Source organism: Zonotrichia leucophrys, chromosome 10 (genome assembly GCF_028769735.1).
Source record: "Zonotrichia leucophrys gambelii isolate GWCS_2022_RI chromosome 10, RI_Zleu_2.0, whole genome shotgun sequence".
NCBI classification, from domain to species: Eukaryota; Metazoa; Chordata; class Aves; order Passeriformes; family Passerellidae; genus Zonotrichia; species Zonotrichia leucophrys.
Genome location: NC_088180.1, coordinates 2,245,718 through 2,268,760, shown reverse-complemented (window position 1 = coordinate 2,268,760; position 23,043 = coordinate 2,245,718). Strand labels below are relative to the sequence as shown.

Here is a 23,043-nt window from a genome sequence, read left to right as displayed (position 1 = left end):
CAGTGCTGGCCATGGGGGAGGGCTGGCACTGCCAAGCAAACTGTTGTGCTGCTGGCACCCGAGCGCTTGGAAGGTTCCAGCAGTGACTCAGCTGTGCGGACCCACGGAGAGGTGGCTGGAAGGGTGGAAATGCAACAAAATAGCGAACAATCAGGCTGAAAATATTGCTGATGTGGTCCCCTGCAGTGCTGTGCTTGAGTACTGATGAGCTGGGACCTCTTCTCCTCTGTCTGGTCCCTGCCAGCACGGAGCTTCCTCAGCTTGGGAAGGACCTTTGGCTGCAAAGCCTTCTGGTGTCACCTTGTGCTCCCAGGGCGTTGTCACCACACAGCTTGGTGCAGTAGGAGCACATGCCAGCTGATGGGAGGCTGGAGAACAGCAGGGCTGGTTTTTATGCCCCACTCCTGCCTACATCCCCTGTTCCCAAAGGGCTGCTGAGCCCCTTGTGCCCAGGCAGGGTTATTTGTGAGGAGTTTTCCTTCTGCACCAGGCCTGTAATGCACAGAGGGCGTGTGCTGAGCTCTGGGGAGCGTGCCAGAGGCACTGCTGGTGCCTGGAGAGGCTCTCTGGAGGCAGTGGCTGCTGCAGGCTCGAGCTGCTGGCACTTCCTGGCTGTAGGATGGAACTGCTGTCTCACAGCCGGCCAAGTGTCTCAAACCCTCTGCTGCTGCTGGATCTGTCAGGCTGGAAATACTTCAGCAAGTGCCAGCAACCTGCTCTGTGACCTGGGGAGGGACTTGTGCGGGAGGCTGGCCTTTAACACTTGCAGTCCTGCTGTTCTGTATTTCTTGAGGCCGTGTTTCCCTGTCTTTAGTTTTTGAGTAGGCAGGCAGGTGTGCTGAGATCTCTGAGGGGTTAAGAGGCAGCGAGGTGGGACTGCCCTTGATGATATCCTTTACCTTCACTGCCCTGTTTCTCAAGGGGTGCAGGGAAATGGGGTCTTGTTCCAGTTTTTGCCTGGAGAGCAGCAGATCTGTGTGCAGATTTTGGGTCTCCCTGCCTGGCTTTCAGCCTGCGTGCCAGCTGCTCGGTCTGGCTGGTCTGTCCTGCCCTACATTGGGAGCTGTCCCTATGTGGGACAGCAGACTTGCCCACAGGGAAATCATCCTAAAACCAGTCTGTTAACACTAAGTCTGCAGTGCTAACCTGGGAGTGTTTTTAGCAGGATCAGGTTCTCTGGAGAGGATGTTGGGCTCTCGAGGTAAGGTCTTCCTGCTGGCATCTGATGGAGCACCTTGCTGCATCTGCCTCTCTGCTGCTGGTGCAGCAGCAGATCTGAGCTTTTCCTTGGATTTGCTCTTGAGACTGCAGCTCCAGCCTCGTCTGTGCCCTCTGCGGGGTGGCTGCTGCTGTCCCATTCTCCAGCCTGCACGCTTGCAGCTCCCGTCGCTCTGCTTCTGGGGAAATGGCCCATGGTAGGAAAATGCTGCTGAGTCTTTCCAGCCCTTGGCTCTTCTGCTTCCCAGAGCACAGCAACTCATTTTTGCAATAAGCTTGCTTATCTGTACTTGCTTAAGCTCTGCCAGGCTGGAGCTGCGGGCAGTCTGTTGTGTGTTGCCTGGCAGATAGCGAGGCCTCAGAGCACAAATCTCTCTGAAGTCTTCAAGGCAAAGCCCCATCTGAAAGATGAAAGAAAAGACCTGTTGCACAGGAAGAACAGTTGTTGTCATGGACTCCTTGCCTTTCTTCTTGATAACAGCAGGAGGGATTCATAAGCTGCTCCCCGAGGTCAGGCTGTTTTCAGAGTGTCCTCAGATGCTGTGTGTGGTGGAGGGCACCTGAGCCCCCCAGGGGAGAGGTGCTGCTCAGCCTGGGGTGGCTGTTTATAAATGCAGCATGGCAATAACTGGCTTTCCTCAAGCTGCTGGTTTGAGTGGTCGGATGCAGAGCTTGGGGCAGAGGATTTGGGTCTCCAGTTCTCCATCTGTTTAATTTGCTGCTTGGCTAACCTATGCCAAGCTCCATAGAGCTCTCCTTTGTGCATATCCAGGTCTCTCCCTGCTGTTTTTCCTGCTGTCTTTTGGACAAGTGGCTTCAGCTGACCTAGGTGTGTCCTCAGCTCCTGTGTATTCTGCCTTGGCTGTGTGTAAATCCTTCTCCTTGTGCTGGAGGAAGATTTCAGAGGTGCATCCTGATGGAGGGCTCAGTGTGTGGGCAACACTAGGTGGGCATCAGAATATCCAAGGAGGATTTTTCCTGCTCTGTAATGAAATGGGTGCTTGGAGTGAGGGGGAGAGCGCTTCCCCTGGGTGATACTTACTTCCATGTAAGCCCAAGTGTGCCTAGGAAACTCAGTGAAATGTTCCTTTGTCCTGCTGGGATGAGGAGGGAAGGGCAACTCCTGCTGACCCTGGACCTGTGCCTGGTTCAGGAAAATAGGTATCCAGAGTTTTGGTGGTGGTCCTGAATTACATGTTCTTGCCATGCTTTGTTCCCTTGAAAGGAGGACAGCCTTTCCCAGCAGTCTTTGGTTCTTTGGGAGCAGCTTGCTGATGTTCAGAGTGCAGTAATGGAAGCAGAGATGTGGTGTTGCTTTCTGGGTGAGGGTTGTGGATGAAAACAGTGTAAAGGCACAAAGCTGGGAGCTGGTTTGGCTCTCTGGCTCTCCTGCTCCGTGCTGGTTTTCCAGGAGTACCTGAGACAGCCTTACTAAGAGCTTGTCCCATGCCATCCTAGTGCTTGTAGCACTCTTCTAAGGATTTACTCGATGTGGGTACTTAATGGGCACTTGTTCCTTGAATGTGTTTCCATGAGAGCTGCTCATGCTCAGTGGTCTCATTCCTCAGTGCTTGGCTCCAGCCACCCGTGCTGGGGAGTGGGAAGCACTTAAAAGCTGCACACTGCTCATGTGCCAGCAGTATTTGATCCTGAACAGAATAAAATATGTATCAAATGAGTAAAAGAAGTATCAAACCTCAGCTTGCAATTGGTTTCTAAAGGAAGTTGCTCTCAGTCCAACTCTTAAAGCTTCCATTTGAGCAGCTTCTCCTAAAACAGATTTATTTTTATCTGCGCTGATGCTGTAAAACAGAAGATGCAAATAGAGGAGTAACTGGAACAGGAACCCAACCAGCATCTCTGCTTGTACCCAGCCAGGCCTGAAGTGGGTCAGGGCAGCTCCAGTCCTTTGCTGGAGGCAGCTTGTGGGAGCAGGTACCACCCAAACCCTCCCCTTGGCTTCTGCCAGGGAGGGCTGTTTGATTGTGGCCTCTGGAGCAGCCCTGTGGCACTGTTCAGTGGTGATTTGGAGAACATTTCTCTTGGCTCACTCTGGAATTGAGCTTTGAAAGGCACATTCCCTTCCAGGGAGAGCAGTGGAGCTGCTGTTTGGTGGGTCTGAACTGCCCCAGGCAATTCATGGCTTAGCCTTTGCTGTGATTGATACGGAGGTAGCAGCAGGGGGAGTGGTTTAGTGTGTGCAAGCCCTGGCCTGGAGTATTCATCCCCAAAATTGCATCAGTCAAATGAGAGATGAGGTTTTCCTCCAGCCCTTGCACTGCTGCATGTCCAGGCAGTGGATGTGAGGGTTCCTTGCTGGGCAGAGCTGACTCCAAAGGCTGTGCTGCAGCTCCATCAGGAGCATGGGAGCTTTCTAGAAGAGGTCTTGGATGTGTTTTTGACTCAGTGCCTTTCCTGCAAACTCTACAGCACATGCTGAATGTGTTTCCACATGGAGCAGGGTAGGGATCAGCTTTTGGGCCTGCTCTCCCAGTGTGTGTGCCTGTAGCAGAGGCTGTGGGCCCTCTGCAGTGCTCTTGGCAGGCTGGGGATTTTAGGGCAGCTCCAGGTGGAAGGTTGAGGTTATCCAGTCCAGCTCTTGCTCAGAGCAGGGTAGGAAAGCTGCTGGAGGGTGGCAGAAATAATGTAGCCCAAGAGGGCTCCAGAAATGAATTCTGCCTCTTGTTCCCACAAAAACAATCTTTTAGTGGGTCCCTCCCCTGAGCTGGCTTGGGGATGATCCCCTTCCAAAGGATGCTGCAGTCCTTGGCCTGTCACTGCCCTGAGGCTGAGTGGTGCTGCTGTAGGGCTGGGGTGCTGAGCAAGGCATCTCCAGCCAGGGCTGCACCTTCTGTCCCCATCTGCAGCTCTCTGCCCTGTGCCTGGGCCCTTGGGTGGTGGCAAAAGAGCTGAATCACAGGTGCTGTCTGTGCTGCTGCCAGCGCAGAGGCGGCTCTCGGGCACAGCAGCTGGTGCCACACGTGAGGTGGCCATGGGGACACCCCTCCTTGTCCCTCTGCCTGGCTTTCTCCCCCAGAGTGTGGAGCTGAAGGTCAGGCAGGCTCCCAAGCTGTGGTGCTAAGGGGTGCAGAGCTCTGGAAGGTAACTGGGAGCCTGCATCCCTGGTGGGCTTTGGGAGTGTCAGTCTGGCAGTGGCTTTATGCCAGCTGAGGCTTGTGTGCCATTTCCCAAGGAAAATTGATTTTGGGACTAAAGTCTGTCTTTTTTTCAGTTGTTTTTCCCTCACTGCAGCCTGCAGAGGGGTCTGGCCAACACCCTCTCCCCTTCCAGAGTCCCCCCTTCCAAAGGTGTATCCGGGCCTTGGCACCCCCAAACTGTGATGCAGCTGAGGATGAGTCAGTCACCCTTGTTATCACGTCAGGTAACACACAGAGCTCAGTTTGCACCCTAGATGTTGCAGCAGATAGTTGAGGAGAGTTTGGTACTTAAATATAGAAGTGTTTGTTCTTGAGGCTTGCTAAGCTGAAGCTTGTTGTGCGGAATTTGACCTGAATATGTTGGCTTTTAAATCTCTCTGGGAGTGATACGTCTTAAAACCCGCTGTATTTCAGCGTTCTGATCTTTTTAAAGACAACTGTGGTTGTGGCAGCCTGCTTAGTGAATGCAATTACCTGGGCACTTGTAATCCTGAATTGCATTTTAGCTGTCTTTTCTGATTTTTATATTTACCTTGGGCAGCTGTTTTCTCTTCCTAGAAACACACAGGAGTAAATTCCCTGCCTCAGGAAGCTGTGAGCCTTGTTGTCAGCCAGGCCCTGCTCTCAGTACCAGTGCTCTCAGATGTTAATGCAATAATCTTCTACTTGTTCCCAGTTATGCTGCTGTTTCCATTTTTCAGGGCAAGTGACTTTACCATGTTGGTGTCAGAACCAAGAATAGACCTCAGGTGTCCTGACTCTAATTCTGTGGTTCAGCTGTGGGATCATGCTGCCTTTTTTATTCCCCTGCCCCCTTCTTAGCAAACCAGAAATAGCTGCCAGTGTATCTTCAGTTTTTCTTTGCCCCAAATGAAGAATCTGTGAGGGCAGAGGTTCCTCTTTTGTAGTTCAGGAAAAAAAAAATGGGCTGTGCTGTAGGTCCTACTTAGATGGTGTTTGCTGCTGCTTTGATTACATCTGCAGTTCTGGGAGCTGCTTTTCTCCAGAGCTCAAGATTGTTGGGGCTTCTGTGGTGATACAGCTTGGAGAGGACAGTGTGCCTTGGACTTTGCTTGGCTCCTCTAATAACAGCACTGTTATTAGACTGTTTTTTCAGTGGAGTAATGGGAATGTAATGAAAGTTAGAGGATTTGAGCTGGGCAGATCCTCTGGATGTATCCAGTGTGCTGCTCAGGCTCTAAGGACACAGTTCCCTCCACCTCTGGGCCTTATCCCACAGCTGCTCCACTTAAGAGGAAGAAATTTTTGTGCCACTGCTCTTGCTGCAGCTTTTCCTTGGCTTTTTTGTGAGAATTTGGTAAACAGGGAGAATCCAATGTCTGCCTTTCCTGTCCTGTGTGCTCCAGACCCACATCTGCAGCTGCTGCTGGCCATGTTTCAGTCAATGTTCCTGTGCAGGCAGCTCCAGGTCCCACAGCTGCAGGTGAGAAGTGCTGAAATTCAGGGTTAGACTGGAGTATTGGTCACCCCTTCCCTGCCATGAGCTTTGAGCAGTTTGGTGAGGGTAAGCTGCTCACCCTGGCAGCTTGTCTGGCTGTGTCACTGCTGAACCACAGCTCTAGGAGCTGCTTGAGGTGCCCATTTGCTTTTCAGACATGCAAATGTTGCTCTTGCCACGGAGTTTCTCAGTGTCTGTAGGAGGTGCTGCTTTTTGGCTGACTAAAACATTCAGCTTGCTCCCACCCCACCAGGGCAGAGCTTGGCTGGGTGGTAAAAACTGCAGACGAGCTGTTTTTCTGGAATTGCAGCAGGCTATTGTTTAGGACATTAGCTTTTTTTTTTTTTTTAACTTTACAGGCTTATTTGATGCATGACAAAAGAAAGTGCACTGTATTCAGTCTCCAGGGCCTCAATCACACTGCTGCTCTCCTCTGCTGCCCTGCCCCAAATGTGTGTATGGTGCTGCAGCCTCTGGGCATGGCAGGTGTCACTGAAACCTGGCTGGAGAGCATTCCTGTTCTGTGGGGACATCCAGGCAGAAAGGTGGACTTCCAGCCTGTGTAGTAGCTGGTGGATGCAGGGGGAGGTGTTAACAGCCTTGCCATCCTTGTTGTGCTGAGTAATCTCTGAGCAGACAAACTTGTGGAGATGGCAATGTCCCTCTTGCTGGAGGTGCCAGCCTGCAGAGGTGACCTCGCTCAGACAAGTCCTGGACTTTTCCAAGTAGGCTTTCTCATCCCTGCAGAGAGTTTCTAAAGGCTGGAACACCTCTCCAGAGCATTACTTCTGAGAGTGTGTGTGCTGCTCTGGCCCTGGGGCTGTGTCCAGCTGCCTGTGCTCAGTCTGTGGGTGCCAGCCACAGCTGGCAGCTCAGACTGGGCCTGGCACAGCAGGAGCTCCTTGGCCCTCTCTCCATGTGTCTGCAGGGCCCTGTGGCAAGTGTTGCTCTCAGCCATGAGGGAGCTCTCATTGATGTTCTGAGAGTGGAGGGACCTGGGCAGCTGCAGGATAAGAGATTTTTGCTCTGGGCAAGACTCAGTTTCTGGATAATTTGATTAAACTGATGCACCAGGGAGAGAAGAGCATCAGCACTGATCTTGTATGCCGGTGGTTGGGTGGTCTCCCACAGAGCTGAGCTGAGGCATTTTGTTCAAAGGGCACTGTGGAGGTGGCTGAGGTTCTGGTCAGCTCTGTCCATCAGGCATGAACTCAGTGGGTGCTCCATGTGAAATGTCTGGATGTGGCACTTGGTGCTCTGGTCTAGCTGGCAAAGTGGTGATTGGTCAAAGGTTGAACTCTATATTGGAGGTCTTTTTCAACCTAAATGATCCTGTTGCCCTTAAGGTGTTATCCAAGGCAATAAGCTGTCATTTGTCATCAGCATAGTGGTTATTTTCCCAGAGCCCTTCTTCCCCTGAGCTGCCACAACCAGCAATCCTTGGGGCTCATCTTTATATTCCTGTCTTACAGAGTGGGCATGGGCAAAGCTGCTAGGAAGGTCTACATATCAAATGGCTGCAAATTACAGTGTACAGAGAAGAACTGTGTGCTCCAAGGTCCTGGGCAGGTGCTTAAATTGCATGTTTTAACTGGTGGATGGAATAGTAAAAGCTGTTCTTAGTGCTTGGACTGGACTCTTGCTGTTGGGACACTTTGCCAAAGTGTGCTCTGCATTGCAGCTTGTGCTGGATCTGCTTGTTAGTGTGAACTCACATTCAGTGGGGTAGCTCAGTGCTTGGTAGTGGGATCTAAGGGATAATTTATTTAGGGTCTGCAGGTAGAGGTGGCCTCAGGAGCTGAAACCAGCACTGTGGGCTCATTGCTTGTTTCTGTCGGGTGTGATGGGTCTGAGAGTCTTGTGCTCCCCTGGGCTTCCTTAGGGGCCCTGGGTTGATGCAGGAATAAAGGTGTTCCAAACAGCAGTTACCAGGGAAAGCTCAGCTAAGGAAGAGAGGAGCAGTTTGAAAAATGCTCCTTCTCCAGGGAGTGGCTGTGTGGCCAGGGCTGTGCTCTGTGGTGTCAGGGCTGCTCCACAGAGGCCAGAGGTGCCCGTGCTGGGCTGGCACACCCAGAGATGGAGCAGAGCTGCCTCTGTGTCAGGCATTGGAGCTGCAGCAGCCAGTCAAAAGTCAGTGCCCAGATTCTATTAAAAGCTCCTTTTCTGCTGTCCCCTGCAGAGGAGCATTGCCATGTGCCTCCCTTGCTGCATTGAGCAGAGGCAGGAGAAGTTCCAGAAGCTCTTGGTGTGTGAGTGGTGAATGGGAATCACGTTGACCCCCCCCCAAGTTAAAGTTTCCCCTCTAGGTGTGAAAAATCCTTCTTTGCACTCATGTTCTTTTCTTACCCTGAGTAGTTCCATGGTACTTGCTTTTTCACTGTGGCACTTAACTCCAGGAATTGCTGATGCATCTTGCGTGTGTGTTGGGAATGATTTTTCCCTTGCATGAGCTGTCTGCTTGGATGGTTGAACAAGGCCAACTCCCCAGAGAGAAGTGTGGCCCCAGTGCCTTGAAGGCTTTTTTTAGGTGGGCAGCCTGTGTTGGGCTCTTGTGCCCCATTCCTCAGGAGGAGTTTGGGTTGAAGCAAGGAGTTGGATCAGGATGCCTTTGGGATAGTGCTGAGGAATAAGATCTGGGTGTCTCTTGCAGGTGTTTCCTAGGCTACCTGCACAGCTTGGCATCAGAGCCCACAGCCTGGTCACTGTAAAAATGCTGAGTTTGACTCATGGCTTTTCCTGCCACTGTCCCTGTGAGGGGCTGTGGGTACCAGGTGAAGCTGAGTCAGGCCCACTGGGGTGATGTGGGGTCTCCCACGAGCTCAGTTTGCCCTGCAGAGTGTGTAATCAAGTGCTGCCAGTGCAGAGCTGTCAAAGCTGCTGAACTGGATGGAATCCATCCGTGTTAACAGCAGGATGTCAGCACTTCCAGGACATGAGGTTAGGATTGGGGCAGCTGAAGCTGGCAGGGTTTTGTGTGGTGGTAAATGCCCAGACAGTAGATCCTTTTAAAGGCCAGTAATCCTGCCACTTCAGTGTGCTTGTGCTGGCCTTACTGGTTTTGTAGCTGCTGCGAGAGCTGAGAAATCATGGGAGGGACAAGGATGTCATAAATAGGGCAGAGCAGCTGGACCCTGTAATGCCCCTGGGAGCTCTTGATGAGCCCCAAACCGTTGCTGTTGCATCCTAAACCGAGTTCTGATTCCACATCTCTGCTAAGCAGGAGATAGAGGGCAGGGCAGCATTATCTGGCAGCAGCCTGCTTGGCGTGAGCTGCTCCAGGTCTCAGGAATGCTGTGCAGCTGGGGTCAGCACGGGGCTGCAGCGTTCCAAACCCACGGCCCTCGCTGGCCGGGCAAGGAGAGGAGGGTGTCAGTGCGGGAGCATTTGTTGGCAGCAAGGCTTGGGCTGTGGGATCAGCTGCTTTGCTTTGCCTCTTGTGCTGTTTAGTGACTAATCAGATTTTGGAGCCTGTCGGACAGATTCAGCTGTCTCCCCAGAACAATACGCCGGCTGTATTTTTAAACACATCACGTGGCTTCAGAGAAGTCAGCAGAGCAGCAAGTGCGGCTTGCCGGGGCTGGGAGATGCTGTGCCCTGCTCGGAGCTGGGACTAGGAGGGAGCAGCTCCTCCCCAGCTGTGTCACATTCCCTCGGTCCCAGGGCTGCTGCTGCCCAGGTAAGGACTGCCAGGCTGGCTGGCATTTTCCTGTGGCTGCAGGGCTGGGTGTGAACACAGGTGCTGCCTGTCCAGCAGAGCCAGGGGCAGGAGGTCCCTGTCTCAGTGTGGTCAGAGGTGAGTTCCTAGTCCTGTGATGTAGCCAGAGTAGGGGAATCTTGCAGGGATAAGGCTCTGCAAATGTGGGAAGATGTTGTGGCTGTTGCTGAGGTCTCTGCCTTGAGTTGAGGGAGATACTTCAAGGAGGCACCTGTACCTGTGTGCTGTTGGGGTGTGAGGATTTTCCCCAGGTGTGGGGCTGGAGAGGTGCCAGCTTCACACTGGATGTGTGACTGGATAATGCAGTTTGGGATAGGGACATCCCAGCATGTTGCCTCAGCTGTGCTCAGCAGCTCTCCCTGGCGCTGGCACCACAGCATGCTGAAGCACCATGGTGTTGTCACTCTCCTGGTCTGGCTGGTGGTTTGGATTGTGAATCCTCATCTGCATAGGAGCTGCTGAAAATCTAGGTTAAAACCTCATGGTTCAGCTTGCTGAGATCAGGTGGGGCATGGAGGATCTCGAGTGGATCCCAAATTTGCTTTGCTGAAAACTGAGAGCTTCAGGGCAAGCTGCCTTGTTTTGCAGCCTGTGAATAATTAAAACCATTTCTGAATGCTTTGCTCTTTTCACTTGGTTCTGGTACGCATTCAGCTTGCTGAGACTTGCTCTTTTTGAATAGGCTGCTTGGTGGTGTGCCCCTGTGGGATCCCTGCCCTACATTCCCTCGCCTTGTGGGTGGCATCTGCCCCCACATCACTGACCAGGATGTGACTTTGTGACCTTTGAATGGCCTGCTCCTCTGCTCAGAAGCAGCTCTCTTTGTAGGGAGGAATTTTCCTGGATTCTCCTCAGTGGGAGGAAAACCTGCAGTGTGAGGGAAGCAGTCTGACACATCCTTGTCTGCAGGCTCTGGGGCAGAGACCTGACCAGACAGACTTGCTGTGAGCACACCAGGGACAGCGAAGCCTCTCTGTCAGCAGCCCAGGCTGGCACCTTCCTGCCTGCCCACAGCCAGCTCCTGGCAGGGATGCTGGGAGCAGTGTCCCACCTCTGAGCATGGAAATCCCTGCTGCTGGGCCAGGTGTGTGTGCCCCCATCCCTGGGGAGCTGCCCCCTGAGCCCCAGCTTGCTCCAGGACAAGTGGCAGGGAATGGCTTGGACTGAGCAGAGAGCCCTGTCCCAGAGCACTTCTGAGCTCTGTAATCTGGGATGTGGGATCTCTGAACTTCTCCCACATGAAGTGGGTTCTCCTGGCTCATCTCTCTCAAAACCCATCTTCATCTTTGTCAGCCACACCGGCTGCTGTGGGCTCTGTGCAGCACCATGGCCCAAGTGATGGCAAACACCAGAGGTGCCACCTCCCAGACATGACACTGTGGGGTGACAGGAGCTCGGTGGCCTCCTGGGCCACAGGAGGAAGGAGCAGTGTTGTGCTGCAGCCCTGACAGACTCTGTGTCCCTCTCTGTTGCAGTTCTCAGCATGCTGAGTAGCCCTCTTGGCAACGTCCTGGGGAAGCCCCCGCTGGGTTTTCTGCCTTTAGACCCCATTGGTTCAGACCTGCCAGAAAAGTTTTCCACGCCGCCGCTGAGGAACTCGCGCTCCCTCCTGGACTCCCGCTCCAGCAGCCCCTCGGACTCGGACACCAGTGGGTTCAGCTCTGGTTCTGACCACCTCTCTGACTTGATTGTAAGTGTGGCTCCTGGGGTCCTGCTGAGTTTTTTGGGGAGCACAGAACAGCTGAGTGGAGCTGCCAGCCAGAGCTCTGCCTGCTCAGGAATGGGAGGGGATGCTGGGAGGAGCTGTTGTGCACACACTGGCACAGCCCAGGGGTTGGGAGACAGGCTCAGTCTCCCAGTCCCTCACCACAAGCCAGCAGTATCCTCATATTTTTTTTCTTCTAAGCTATTATTTTGGCTTTTTGGGTTTGTGCTTGAAACCCTACTGGGTTACAGTAGCTCCCAGAGGGATCTGGAGTGCTTGAGCTGGTGTGAGGCAGGGTGGTGTCTGTGCTCTGATCCCAGCAGGGAGGTGGCTGATCCAGCCTGGACTTCTGAGGAGCTACTGTCCTTTCATTGCTCTTCCCATTTGACTGCACTTCTCTGTCTCAGGGTGGTTTTTTTCCAGAGCAAACTGGGTCTGGCCTGCTCCCATTCCCTAAAGCACAGCTAAATGTGAAAGGCAGGGAGCAAGTGAGTGTCTGGCTGGCTGCCCCAGTCTGCTCTGATGGGTCTGTGGTGGGTGCAAGTGGCAGCTCTGGGTGCCAGCAGGGTGGCCTGGCTGCAGCCAGCTCTGGGGTGCTGCTGCATGGCCTGGCCTTGGCACGGGAGGATAAAGCCAGGAGCTGCTCAGGCTGTGCTGTGGTGCTGCCATGGCCTTGGCCCCTCTGTTGGGGTGGGTGTGAAGGACAGGCCTGCCTGGCTGTGGGGTTGATGGTGCTGTGATGCACCCTGGAGGGTCAGGATGTGCTGGGTGCCTGCAGCAGGCAGGCAGTGCTGGTGGCAGGTGGTGCAGGGCTCTGTGCTGGCCTTGTTTGTGAAGGGCAGGGCTCTGAGCAGGGCTCAGCGTGGGCGGCTGCCGTGGCAGCGCAGGGACAGATCCGCAGCGCAGCTGGCACCGAGCTGTGCAGCATCCTGCCTCCCTGCTGTTCCATTAATCCAGCCTTCCCTCCTCCTGCCCTGGGAGGAGCTGTGGTGCACGGTGCTCCCTCCCTGGTCAGGCAGCCCTGGAGCTGGGCTGTGAGGATGAGATCCAGCTGGTGCCTGCAGAGTCCCCGGGCGCTTCCAGCAAGCCCTGCCCACTGCAGGCACAGCACAGAGCCTGAGGCTGGTGCTCCCCAGGGGTGATGCTGTTCTTGAGGCTGTACAGCCAGGGGTAGCTGTTGGCTTGGTGGTCTCTGAAGTGCCTCCTCCTTAATGATCCCTGCTGCTGTTCATGGGCATGGGTTCAGTGGAGAATGGCCCAGGGCTTTCCTAGGGTGCCAGGATATGTTGGGATTGCTGCTTTCTTGCCTCTGCCAAGCCTCAGAGGGTCTCAGGGGATCCCTGAGAGCCCCCTTTCCTGCATGGGCAAGGGCAGGGCCCCAGTGTGATGCCTCACCACTGGCATTATGTGCTCTTACTCAGAGCTGGAATTCAACATGGCCTTTTCTCTTGCAGTCAAGCCTTCGCATTTCCCCTCCTCTGCCCTTCTTGCCTCTCAGTGGGGTGTCGAGAGACCCCTTGAAGATGGGAGTGGGATCCCAGCTGGATCAAGACCAAGCTGCCCTGGCTGCAGTCACTTCCTCCCCGGCCAGTGCATCGAAGAGATGGCCTGGAGCCTCTGCGTGGCCTTCCTGGGATCTTCTGGACTCTCCGGAGGATCCCTTCAGCATTGAGAGAGAAGCCCGGCTTCATCGGCAGGCAGCAGGTGAGCTGGGAGGGGGCATGGGGACAGCCCCACACCTGGGGGGGCTGGTGGCATCTGTGCAGACACTGAGCTGAACACAGTGACACAGGCTGAACACAGAGTTTGCTCCAGGCTCTGTGTGCTGAGAGATCAGGGCAGCTGCCTGTGGCTGTGCAGTTCTGCTCAGCCTGTAGTTGGGGAAGATGGGGAGACCTGTGGGAGAGTGGGAAGGAAATGATCCTGTACTGAGCATTACTGGTGTTTTCTACAAGCTGTGAACGAAGCAACCTGCACCTGGAGCGGGCAGCTGCCTCCCCGAAACTACAAGAACCCCGTCTACTCCTGCAAGGTGTTCCTGGGAGGAGTCCCATGGGACATTACAGAAGGTGAGCAGCCCTGGAAAGCGAGGCCCCACACCAAGGCCTTGGGTGCTGATGTTGGGAGGGTGCAGGATGGAGCTTTCTGTGGGGGACACTGACCTCTCTGCTTCTCTCTGTAGCTGGGCTGATCAACACTTTCCGTGTTTTTGGCTCCCTGAGTGTGGAGTGGCCTGGTAAGGATGGCAAACACCCACGCTGTCCTCCCAAAGGTAATATGCCTAAAGGTAATAGCGAACACGGTAGGGTTACTTTTTTCCCATGCTATGTTACAGCACGGATGCTGGGATGGTACAGCTGCATGCTGGTGACTGGTTGGTACAGAGCACCTGGGGTAATGTCCTGCCCTCACTTGGGTGTCCACCTGGGCTGCAGAGCACTGGCACCCCAAACCCAGCCTCCTCACCCATCCATAGCAGTGTGGGACAGAAGTGTGGGCTGGGGGAACCTTCTCTGCGTGTTTTGGGAGCTCCATGTAGGGCTGTGGCTGTGGAACAGCTGCCGATCCCACTGCCAGCATGTGCAGCTGGGCTGGCATCTTGTGTAAGCAGGAATTAGTCACAGGGTAGGAAGTGGCTGGTTTGGAGGCCCTGTAGTGCCTGATGGCCTCATTCAGTCACCAGAGCAGTGTGAGGTAGAGTACTGGCATCCATGGAAGGGACTTTATTTAACCCTGGACTGTATTTGAGCTGGACCATCCTAAATACATAGCAGGGTCTGTTTCTCTGCAGACCTTGTTGTGGCCAGGCTGGTGGTGCCCACCTGGCATGTCCAGGTGTGGTTTGTGGATAATGGACAGTGGCCCACATGGCCCTGGGCATCCTGCCCCTGGTGCTGAGCTTGGGTTTGGGCTCTTCAAGCTTGGCTTACATATTCAGAGAATAATATTGCTGAGAACAGCAAAAGCTACCACACAAATACTTCAGGTGGCACCCAGGAGTGATTTTGAGGATGCCTGCAAACTGGGATGATCTGCTCCTCCTCCACCACAGCTCTAACAGCTGCTGCTTTCCCTTCCCTTCCCAAGGCTACGTCTACCTGGTGTTTGAGTCGGAGAAGTCGGTGCGTGCGCTGCTCCAGGCCTGCTCCCAGGACCTGCTGAGCCCTGATGGGCTCAGTGAGTACTACTTCAAGATGTCCAGCCGCAGGATGCGCTGCAAAGAGGTGAGCAGGGCTGGGAGAGCAGCCTGGGGTGGCAGCAGGGGATGCAGAGGGACATCCCTGGAGGAAAGGGAAGCAGGGCTGGAACAGCAGCTGAAGGTGTGCTGGCTTTGACTGCTCTGTGCCTGTGGTAGGGATGTGTGAGCTCAGTGTTTGTGTGCCTCACACAGCTTATGTCAAACCAACCTGGAGCTCCTGGGTTGGTGGCAGACTCTGCCTTCACTCTTCAGCTAGCTGGGACAGAGCATGGAAGACAGAGATTTCACTGCTCTGTGCTGCTTCCATCACACCTTTGCTTGCAGAAGCAGAGTGGGACCCCTCAGGTGCTTTGTCAGGCCTCCTCTGCTTGCACAGCAAGTAACTCACCCTCAGCAGGCAGATATTTTGGATCCCAGGCTGCTCCACAGTGTGCCCTTGGCTGGCTGACCTGTGTTTTGGGGGTGCTGGGGCTGCCAGAGGCCCCATTTGGGCTTATGGGAAAGAGTGTCCTCAGATCATGGAGTTCAGGGAGTTACAGGATGGAGATGCAGCTCTTAATCTAGACAGGCACAAACTAATTGTGCTCTAGACAGCTCTCCTGGTGTCTGTCAATTGGCAGGGCTTCTGTGCTTGGTGATTTAGTTCTGCCAGAAGCTTCTCTCCAGAGCTGCAGATGGAGCTGGCAGTGGGTGGTATTCCAGTGGCCCCCTCCAACATTGGGCTCCTGTGCTGGGAGGTACCTGACTGGACCATATGGAGGGTTGTGGGTTGTCCTCTGGCTGCCACCCCCAAGGGACTGCTGGCTTGGGTTCCACTTTGGCCGGAAGCAGAGTTGATTCTGTCCCTGTGTGGTGTGTCTGGAGTAGATGGATGTGGACCAGAGCAGCAGTAGATAACAGATGACATGTGCAGCTCGGGGTGATGAGGTCTGAGGCTCGGGGCTGCTCCGGTTGCAGGTGCAGGTGATCCCCTGGGTGCTGGCCGACAGCAACTTCGTGCGCAGCCCGTCGCAGCGGCTGGACCCCAGCAAGACGGTGTTTGTGGGCGCCCTGCACGGCATGCTCAACGCCGAGGCCCTGGCCGCCGTCATGTACGACCTCTTCGGAGGGGTGGTCTACGCTGGCATCGACACCGACAAGCACAAGTACCCCATAGGTGAGCGATGGTTCCCCTGCATCGGTGCTCACCCCCGCCATGCTCTGCTGCAGTGTGCCCTTGGCTTGTCCTGCTGTTGGAACGCTGCCCAGGTGCCAGGCTCGGGGAGCAGATGCTGTCCAAACTCTTCTGCAGTCTGTGCTTCTCATCTCCTGGCCCTGGGGAGGCAAGAGCAGCCTTGGGGAGGGCTGGTAGAGCTGATGTGCTGGGGAATTGGAAGGTCCTGGATCATTCCAGAGCAGCCTGAAGTTTTGAGTATGCCTTTAGGCATTGCTGAGGGTTTCTCTGTCCTTGTTCAGTGCTGTTAGTGGTTGTTGGATGCTGCTGTAGCTGCTTTTCCATTCCCAGGGCAGGCACAGTTGTGGGTCTTAACCCATTCTTGGGCTCTTGTCACCAGAGCTGAAATGTGGCGTGTCATGATGTGTGTATGTCCCTGGAGACCTCGTGGGCCAGGGGACAGCACTGAGGTGGCTGGTCTGTGGCCTGTGTCTCAGGACCAGCTTTCCAGGCTCAGGCTGCAGCAAGTCACAAATTGAGACACTGTGGATCTCCTGATGTTGCCAGGCAGTAACAGTGTCAGAGCTTGGTGGTGCAGAGCTGTCACTGCTTGGTCACTGTGCTTGGATAGCAGTCAGACTTTTCTGGGCAAGGCTCAGGTTTAGGGCCTGCGTGTTGTGCTGCAAAGCCCCTGCAGTGCCTTTAGGGGGACAGTCTCAAGGAGGGTGGGAAGGGCAGTATGAGACTTGAGGCAAATCCTCAGTGTGGCTGTGAATGAGGTGTCACAGAACCTCCCTGTGCTGGCCCTGTGAGATCCCAGTGTGTGACCCCAACCTCCTGTGCTTCATGCAGTGCCAGATTGCTCCAAGTAGGCAAGATCCATCTCCCAACAGGTCAGTGGTGCTTTCATCTTTAGTGCTGTCCTAAAGTCACAGCAATCAGAGCTCAGTTTTGGTAACTAAGCTGTGCCCTGGTTGGTTGTGCTGCTTGAGGGCATCTGTAACCCCAAACTGGATCCAGGCCCTCCTGCCTGTGTCCTGTGTGATGCTTTGGGAGGGGAATGGATGGGTTTTGGGTGGCACTTTGTCCTGTGGTTGAGCTGTAGGGATCTGCCAGTGTCAGTCCTGAAACTTAATAGACCTTGGCTGGAAGCAAGTGGTGCTGGAATGCTGCTGACCAGCAATGAGGCTGCAGAACACAAGGCTCTGGGGTGAGGGGGGCTGGGATAAAAGCTGCTGAGCTGTCTCAGCTCTGGTGCATTTCAGGTGTAGTGTGAAGCACTGCTGATCCTGGGGATGTGGTGCCTGGAGAAGAGCACCACGTCTCCCTGTCTGAGTGGCACTGGGGAGGGGACAGTGCTGGCAGTGGTTCCCTCGATCTCTGCTGTTCCTCTCTAACCTTTGTGGTCTGGCTCCTTGCAGGGTCGGGCCGTGTCACCTTCAACAACCAGCGCAGTTACCTGAAGGCTGTGACTGCTGCGTTTGTGGAGATCAAAACCACCAAGTTTACCAAGAAGGTGAGTGGGGCTGGTGGGGCAGCCCGGGGAGGGGGGTGTGCATGGTGGGTGGGACTGCTGGGGGCACCAGTGTTCCTGGGGCTGCCCCACATTCCTGCTCAAGCCGTGGGAAGTGGGGCTGCTGCTCTGCCAGCCCCAGGGGAGCTGCTGGGGGTGGGTTTGAGGTGCTGCTCCATGCCCACTGCCTGGTTCTCCTGCAGGTTCAGATCGACCCATACCTGGAGGACTCCATGTGCCAAGTGTGCAATGCCCAGCCTGGCCCATTCTTCTGTCGAGACCAGGTAAGGCCAGTTCTCCTGCAGCCTGTGCTCAGGGGTTTTCTTGAGGAGGAGCAGGCCCTGCTGCTGGGTTTTGGGGATATATACACTGGTTGTTCCCCAGTGGGCAGGATGGGGCTCAGCTGGGAGGGTGACCTTGTTTTGGAGGAGGTGCAGCCCTCCTGGGAAGGGCAATGCTGGTGCTTGCCAGGAGGCCCAGGCAGGCAGTGTCCAGCTGGCTTTGAGCCATGGGTGCTGCAGTTTGCTGGGGCTCTGCCAGCACTGGGACTTAGTGGTGCACCTGAGGGGAGGGGAGGCTGCTGCTCTGTCAGCCATGATGGGCTGGGGTTGGGGTGGATGCCCCTGGGGCTGGCTGAGGCACAGGGAGCTCTGGCTGCAGGCAAAGGAGCTGGGATGGGCTATGAGCAGGGGGCAGGAATGCCATGGGAGTGATGGGAGCCCTGGCAGAGCCCAGCTACTGCCCCCATGCCCAGTCCCTGATTTTCAAACCTATTCAAAAGATGGAAGCTGGGCACACCAGGCCCTGCACAGCATCGCTGGCATTCCCTGTCCAACCCACAGATCCACTGTGCTGCTGGGTGGGGGCTGTGAAACCGGGCAGGGGTGAAGGGCAGGAGTGGCTCTGCTGGTGTCACCCGCCCTGTGCTCTGCCCACAGATCTGCTTCAAGTACTTCTGCCGCTCGTGCTGGCACTGGCAGCACTCCATGGAGGTCCTGCGCCACCACCGCCCGCTGATGCGCAACCAGAAGAACCGGGACTCCAGCTAAGGGGCACCGGGCCCGGGGCTGGCACGGGCAGAGTCCTGGGAGAGCCTGCCACGAGGAGAGCGCAGCAGCGCCCGCCGGAGCCAGGCCCGGCTGGGAAGGTTCTTCCTGAGGACTGATGGGGACAAAACAAAAATCTTACATTCATGTTTGCACTTGCTGGTCTTTTTGTTTCTGCACTAATGCACAGTGAGTTTTGTTGGGGTTTGTTTGGGGGTGTTTTGAGGGGGGGAGTGCCCCTCAAGCCATTCTGCAGTTCCCAGACTTTGGTTCCTGGTTTGCTGACGAGAAGCAAAAATTGAAAACGAATAAACCCAACCAACCAAGGGCCACGTGTCGCGGGGGCGTCGCCGCAGGCGCCCCCGCCCTGGTTTTTTTTATTTTTTAAAGGCGCTTTTTTACATTCCTTGCAATACTGGTGGAGAGAGCGCAGGTCTCATTGGTCATTGTTTTGCCGTTGCCATACAGTGCCTTTCCATTCATTTACCCCCACCTGGATGGTGTGACCTGGGTGTTCAGCTGGCGTTTTTTACTGTAACAACAAGGAGACTTTGCTCTTCATTTAAACCAAATCATATTTCATATTTTACGCTCGAGGGTTTTTACGAGTTCCTTTTTACACTCTTAAAAACAGTTTTTAAGTCGTTTGAAATGAGAGATTTTTTTCTTTTCCTGGCAGCTTTTAACATTATTGCAATTTGTGTCTGGGGGCTGATGGCAGGACGTTGTAAATCCAGGGGTTTGCAACGGGACAGGCCGGGCTTTTTTTTTGTTTTTGGATTTGAAACTGGACGGGATGAGGATCTCTGAGCTGCTGTATATAGTTTTAAATAGTTTGTTGCACTTTTTTAAGTTGCACTTACGGGGGGTTGATAGAGGTTTTTAATCACACAAAGTCACAGGACTTACCTTTTCTTTTGTAACAAGCTAAAAAAGGGCTGCGTTTTGGTGGACGATGAAGGTTCCTGGGAGCCCTTTCTCTTAGAGGGGACAAGTAATTTTCCTTTCCTTCCCGAGATGTTTGGAGTATCAGTGCAGTCGACTGAAATGCTGCTGCTGGGATTTGAGACCTTAATTATGCTGATCACATTATTATTTTGTTACTTTCCCCTCTATTGGAAGCTGTGTGCCAAAGAACCAGTGTCATAATTTCTCCCTCTTTACTATGATTATTTTTTTTTTTCTTTCCTGCTGAGCTGATGTTGCATTGTTGCATATCCCAGCTGCTCTTTGTGGGGTTTTGTGAAGCTGTGTGTGAAGTCTCTACCTCATTGTAGTATATGCAGGCAAGACTGCACTCTCCTACAGACGTGTGGAGTAAGCTGTGGTGTAGTTTTTGGCACATAATAAACACGTTGCAGCAAAAAAAAAAAAAAAAATTTCTTGTGCCTTGTGTGCTTCATGGGAGATCTCTGCAGCTCGGAGGCTGTGGTGTCACTCCTGGAGGTGTGGAGGAAGGTATGGATGTGGTTGGGGGGAGGGATGGATGGAGCTATGAATTGTGGATGCTGTTGGTGGGTGACTCAGCTGGGCGGGAGCTCTGTCTGCTGGGCAATGCATTTTTAGATCCCATTTACCTGAGGTCCCTGCAGGCTCCTGGGCTCCAGCCGGAGCTCCCCTAATTGCACCGAGAAGTTAATGAGGCTGATAGAGGGGCCTGTGCTGCCGTGTGCTCTCCCGCCGTGGCCGGGAGGTGCTGCTCCTGCAGGGCTGCGAGGGAGAGGGACCCAGAGCTCCTCTCTGTGGGGCTGGGGAGGGCTGAGCTGGACTGGGGCTGCCACAGAGGACACTTTGTGTGTCCCATGTCCCAATGCAGGCTCCGGGCTCCTTCCCTGTCCCACAGCGGTGACTCTGCAGCAGCCTTGTGCTCACCCTCCTCCTCCTGTGCGCTGGGGGCTGCGAGTTTGCGGCTGCTCCGTGTCCTCTCTCGGGGCCGGCTGTGGGAGGGGCCGGTGCCGCGGGCACCGCTGCTCTCTGCAATTCCCTTCCCGGGCTGCTCCATCCTGTTCCGGGCCGCGGGGCGCTGCGGGAGCGCCTCAGGCCGCGGCCCCGCCCGCCGCTCCCGCCTCAGGCCGCTCCCGCCTGGGCTGGGCCCCGCCCGCCGCTCCGCCTCTGCTGGAGCCCTCCGAGCCGCCAGGGGGCGCGCTGAGCGCTGCTGGCTTCCGGCGCCTCCCGCCACCCTCCGCTCTTTTTCCGCGGCCGCCGCCGACATGGTGAGTCCGGGTCCCGCCATCCGCCGCCATCCTCGGGCGGGCCCGTGCCCCCGCGGCGGAGAGCGGCGCTGGGGACCGAAGGGGACCGGGGCGAGGGGCATGCGGGGCGGTGAGAGCCCGGGATGGCTGGGGAAGGGGGGGATTGGGGCAGGGACCTCGGCGGAGCCTGACCGGCGGCCCTCCCGCCCACCCCGGGTAGGGACGCGTCCGGACGAAGACGGTGAAGAAGGCGGCGCGGGTGATCATCGAGAAGTATTACACACGCCTCGGGAATGACTTCCACACCAACAAGCGCGTGTGCGAGGAGATCGCCATCATCCCCAGCAAGAAGCTGCGCAACAAGATTGCGGGGTGAGGCACTGCGGGCCCGGCTGGGCTTCGGGCACTGGGGGGTACCGGGTGGGACTTGGACACCGGAGGGTCGCAGGGGGTTCGGGCACCGCGAGGCCTCGGCTGGGCTTTGGGCAGCTGGGGGTGTCCCGGGAGGTTTGGGCATGGGGAAGGGCCTGGGGGATTCGGGCACGATGTTCCTGCATTCGAAAGTGATTACGGTCCTGCTTGTGGCCGGGTCATTGATAGTGCAGGGAGAGGAGAGCGAGAGTTTTCCCGTGTTTGGGGGGGTGTGTGTCTCCCCCAAACCCTGTTACTGTCGGACACTCTGATTCTCTGGAGGTGATGGGATGATGCCAGGGTGAGTGGTGGGACATTGCCGGGGTAGATGGTGACAGCTGTCCCCATCCTGCTGTGGTTTTGGGGTGTTGGGGAGGGTTCCATGAGCCCTGGGAAAGCCCAGGACACCCCCGTGTCCCCTCAGGTATGTCACCCACCTGATGAAGCGAATCCAGAGGGGCCCTGTCCGCGGCATCTCCATCAAACTGCAGGAGGAGGAGAGGGAGAGGAGGGACAACTACGTCCCCGAGGTGAGGCTCCAGCTTCCCCATCGCTCCATCCTGCCTCGCTGTGTCTCCAGAAATGCTCCCAAGTTTCTTTAAAACAAACCCCCAGCCAGGAGGAACTGAGGAGGGTTTGGATCAAGAGGGTTGAGGTGGATTCCCTCCAAAGCTTGCCACCTGGGAGAGGAAGGACAGCTGGCTTCTCCTAACTTAAAATTTGGGAAAAAAGAAACTTGATGGGAAGCAGGAGAATAATTCAGAATGGCTTCCCAGAGAGAGTTTTGGTGAAATTGGGCAGCCTCAAGATCTCACCTGTCACCTGGGTGAGGTGGTCCAGGAGGGCTTCCCTTGTTCCAGGAACGTGATCCTGTTGCTCCTAAATCCTGTAACCTTCAGGCACAGCACATCTTGCCCTTTCCCAGATCTTCCCACTCAGCTCCTGGCAGAGCTGCTGGTTTCTGTGCTGGTACCAGAGGGTTACAGGGAAGCAATGTCCACGCTGTAACTGTTGGTGCAGTGTCAGCGCACAAAACCTGTGCTATATTTGTGTTTTCCTAGAAGAATCCTGGTCTTATGTAGCTCTTGGGGAAGGAAACCTGTGGAGGTAGAGTTTTTGGGGTCTGGAGAGGGCTGGAGGAAGTTTTGCTGGCATTAAAGAGCAGGAGAGCACAGGTGTCCTGGGGGTGGGACTGTCTTTGTTGGCACCGTGGTGGCCTTGTGTTACAAGGCCACTGTGAATGTCACTGTGACTGCCCAGCCTGGTGCAGTTGAGGGTCAAGTGCCAGCTCCTCAGCAGCCCTGGCCTGGAGCAGGTTGGGCCTCAGTTTCCAAAGATTTGCCATAAACCAAGTTCCAGTTTCCAAAGATTTGCCATAAACCAGGCATTTCCCTCTACTGCCTCCTGCAGTGTTCAGTCAGGAAAGCTGTGTCCCATGAGGATGCTCCTGGCTCTGCTGCTGGAGCTGCTCCCCACAGCAGTGGGATGAGACCAGAGTGGCTGTGGTGACATTTGGGTTGTTGTGGGGCTTTGTCAATCACACCTTTTCTCTCCCCTCTGTCCCCAGGTCTCTGCCCTTGACCAGGAGATCATTGAAGTGGACCCGGACACCAAGGAAATGCTGAAGCTCCTGGTTAGTGGCCACAACTGTTCCTGCCCAGCTGCTGGCACAGCCCTGGCACAGCTCCTGCTGCCCTGAGTGGCTGGGTGGTGTCAGGGATGTCCCTCTGCCCTGGCTCCTGTGGGAGGATTAGTTCATACATGGCTTTTGGAAGGGCAGAGGCATGGGGGCTTTGCCTCCAGCAGGGTGGGGGGTGTTCCTTGCCCTCCATTCTGATGATTCCCTCTCTGTGGAGTCAATCTCTGCAGCAGGGTGGTCTCCCCTTCTTAGGAGACCACAGCACCTTCCCCCTTCCCACCCCTCCCCAGAGAAACCTGCTTCTATTGTCAGTGGATGCTGGGACTGATCCCATTGTTGCTGTGCTGTTTTCCAGGATTTTGGCAGCCTGTCCAACCTGCAGGTGACACAGCCTACAGTGGGAATGAACTTCAAGACGCCCCGGGGAGCGCTCTGAGTCTGTCCCTGTGTGTCGCTTTTCCAATAAACGTGAGGAAACCACCTCAGCCTGCCTGGTCTTTAGACACCCAAGGGATGAGGGAGGGTGGGTTTTTGAGGACTCAACACCTTCGTGTGTACCAGCATCTTTTTGGGTTCTTTCCTGGCAGTTTGGGGTGTGAGGTGCAAAGCTGTTTGATTTTAGAGGCTCTCCTGCC

General features: G+C 55.2%; 2 protein-coding genes and 1 non-coding gene across 8 annotated transcripts in view; all 3 read left to right on the top strand.

The window, feature by feature from the left end:
* CPEB1 (cytoplasmic polyadenylation element binding protein 1) overlaps window positions 1-19,545 on the top strand; it is a 37,345-nt gene extending 17,800 nt beyond the window's left edge. For 3 of the 6 annotated variants that reach the window (XM_064722064.1, XM_064722068.1, XM_064722067.1), the window contains 9 exons: window positions 11,026-11,240; window positions 12,710-12,959; window positions 13,211-13,324; window positions 13,438-13,542; window positions 14,343-14,479; window positions 15,412-15,610; window positions 17,029-17,123; window positions 17,324-17,404; window positions 18,059-19,545. In XM_064722064.1, the coding sequence (XP_064578134.1) occupies window positions 11,026-11,240; window positions 12,710-12,959; window positions 13,211-13,324; window positions 13,438-13,542; window positions 14,343-14,479; window positions 15,412-15,610; window positions 17,029-17,123; window positions 17,324-17,404; window positions 18,059-18,169 (1,307 nt within the window). In that variant the 3' untranslated portion in view covers window positions 18,170-19,545. The remainder of the gene's footprint in view (window positions 1-11,025; window positions 11,241-12,709; window positions 12,960-13,210; window positions 13,325-13,437; window positions 13,543-14,342; window positions 14,480-15,411; window positions 15,611-17,028; window positions 17,124-17,323; window positions 17,405-18,058) is intronic. The other 3 variants (XM_064722065.1, XM_064722069.1, XM_064722066.1) reach the window with 2 other exon arrangements.
* Window positions 19,546-20,226: 681 nt separating this feature from the next.
* RPS17 (ribosomal protein S17) lies at window positions 20,227-22,889 on the top strand. Its single transcript, XM_064722397.1, has 5 exons — window positions 20,227-20,379; window positions 20,579-20,730; window positions 21,194-21,299; window positions 22,337-22,402; window positions 22,764-22,889. Exons 1-5 carry the CDS (start codon window positions 20,377-20,379, stop codon window positions 22,842-22,844), a joined length of 408 nt encoding a protein of 135 aa, XP_064578467.1. The 5' UTR covers window positions 20,227-20,376; the 3' UTR covers window positions 22,845-22,889.
* LOC135452533 (small nucleolar RNA SNORA71) lies at window positions 20,908-21,035 on the top strand. Its single transcript, XR_010441646.1, has one exon. It is a non-coding gene; the product is annotated as a small nucleolar RNA SNORA71 (small nucleolar RNA).
* Window positions 22,890-23,043: the final 154 nt, after the last annotated feature.

Bases quoted from the DNA above. Each gene is read 5' to 3' on its own strand.
- RPS17 (XM_064722397.1), top strand. The intron at 21,300-22,336 runs GTGAGGCTCCAG...CTCTGTCCCCAG, and splicing joins GGGACAACTACGTCCCCGAG to GTCTCTGCCCTTGACCAGGA. The intron at 22,403-22,763 runs GTTAGTGGCCAC...GCTGTTTTCCAG, and splicing joins AGGAAATGCTGAAGCTCCTG to GATTTTGGCAGCCTGTCCAA.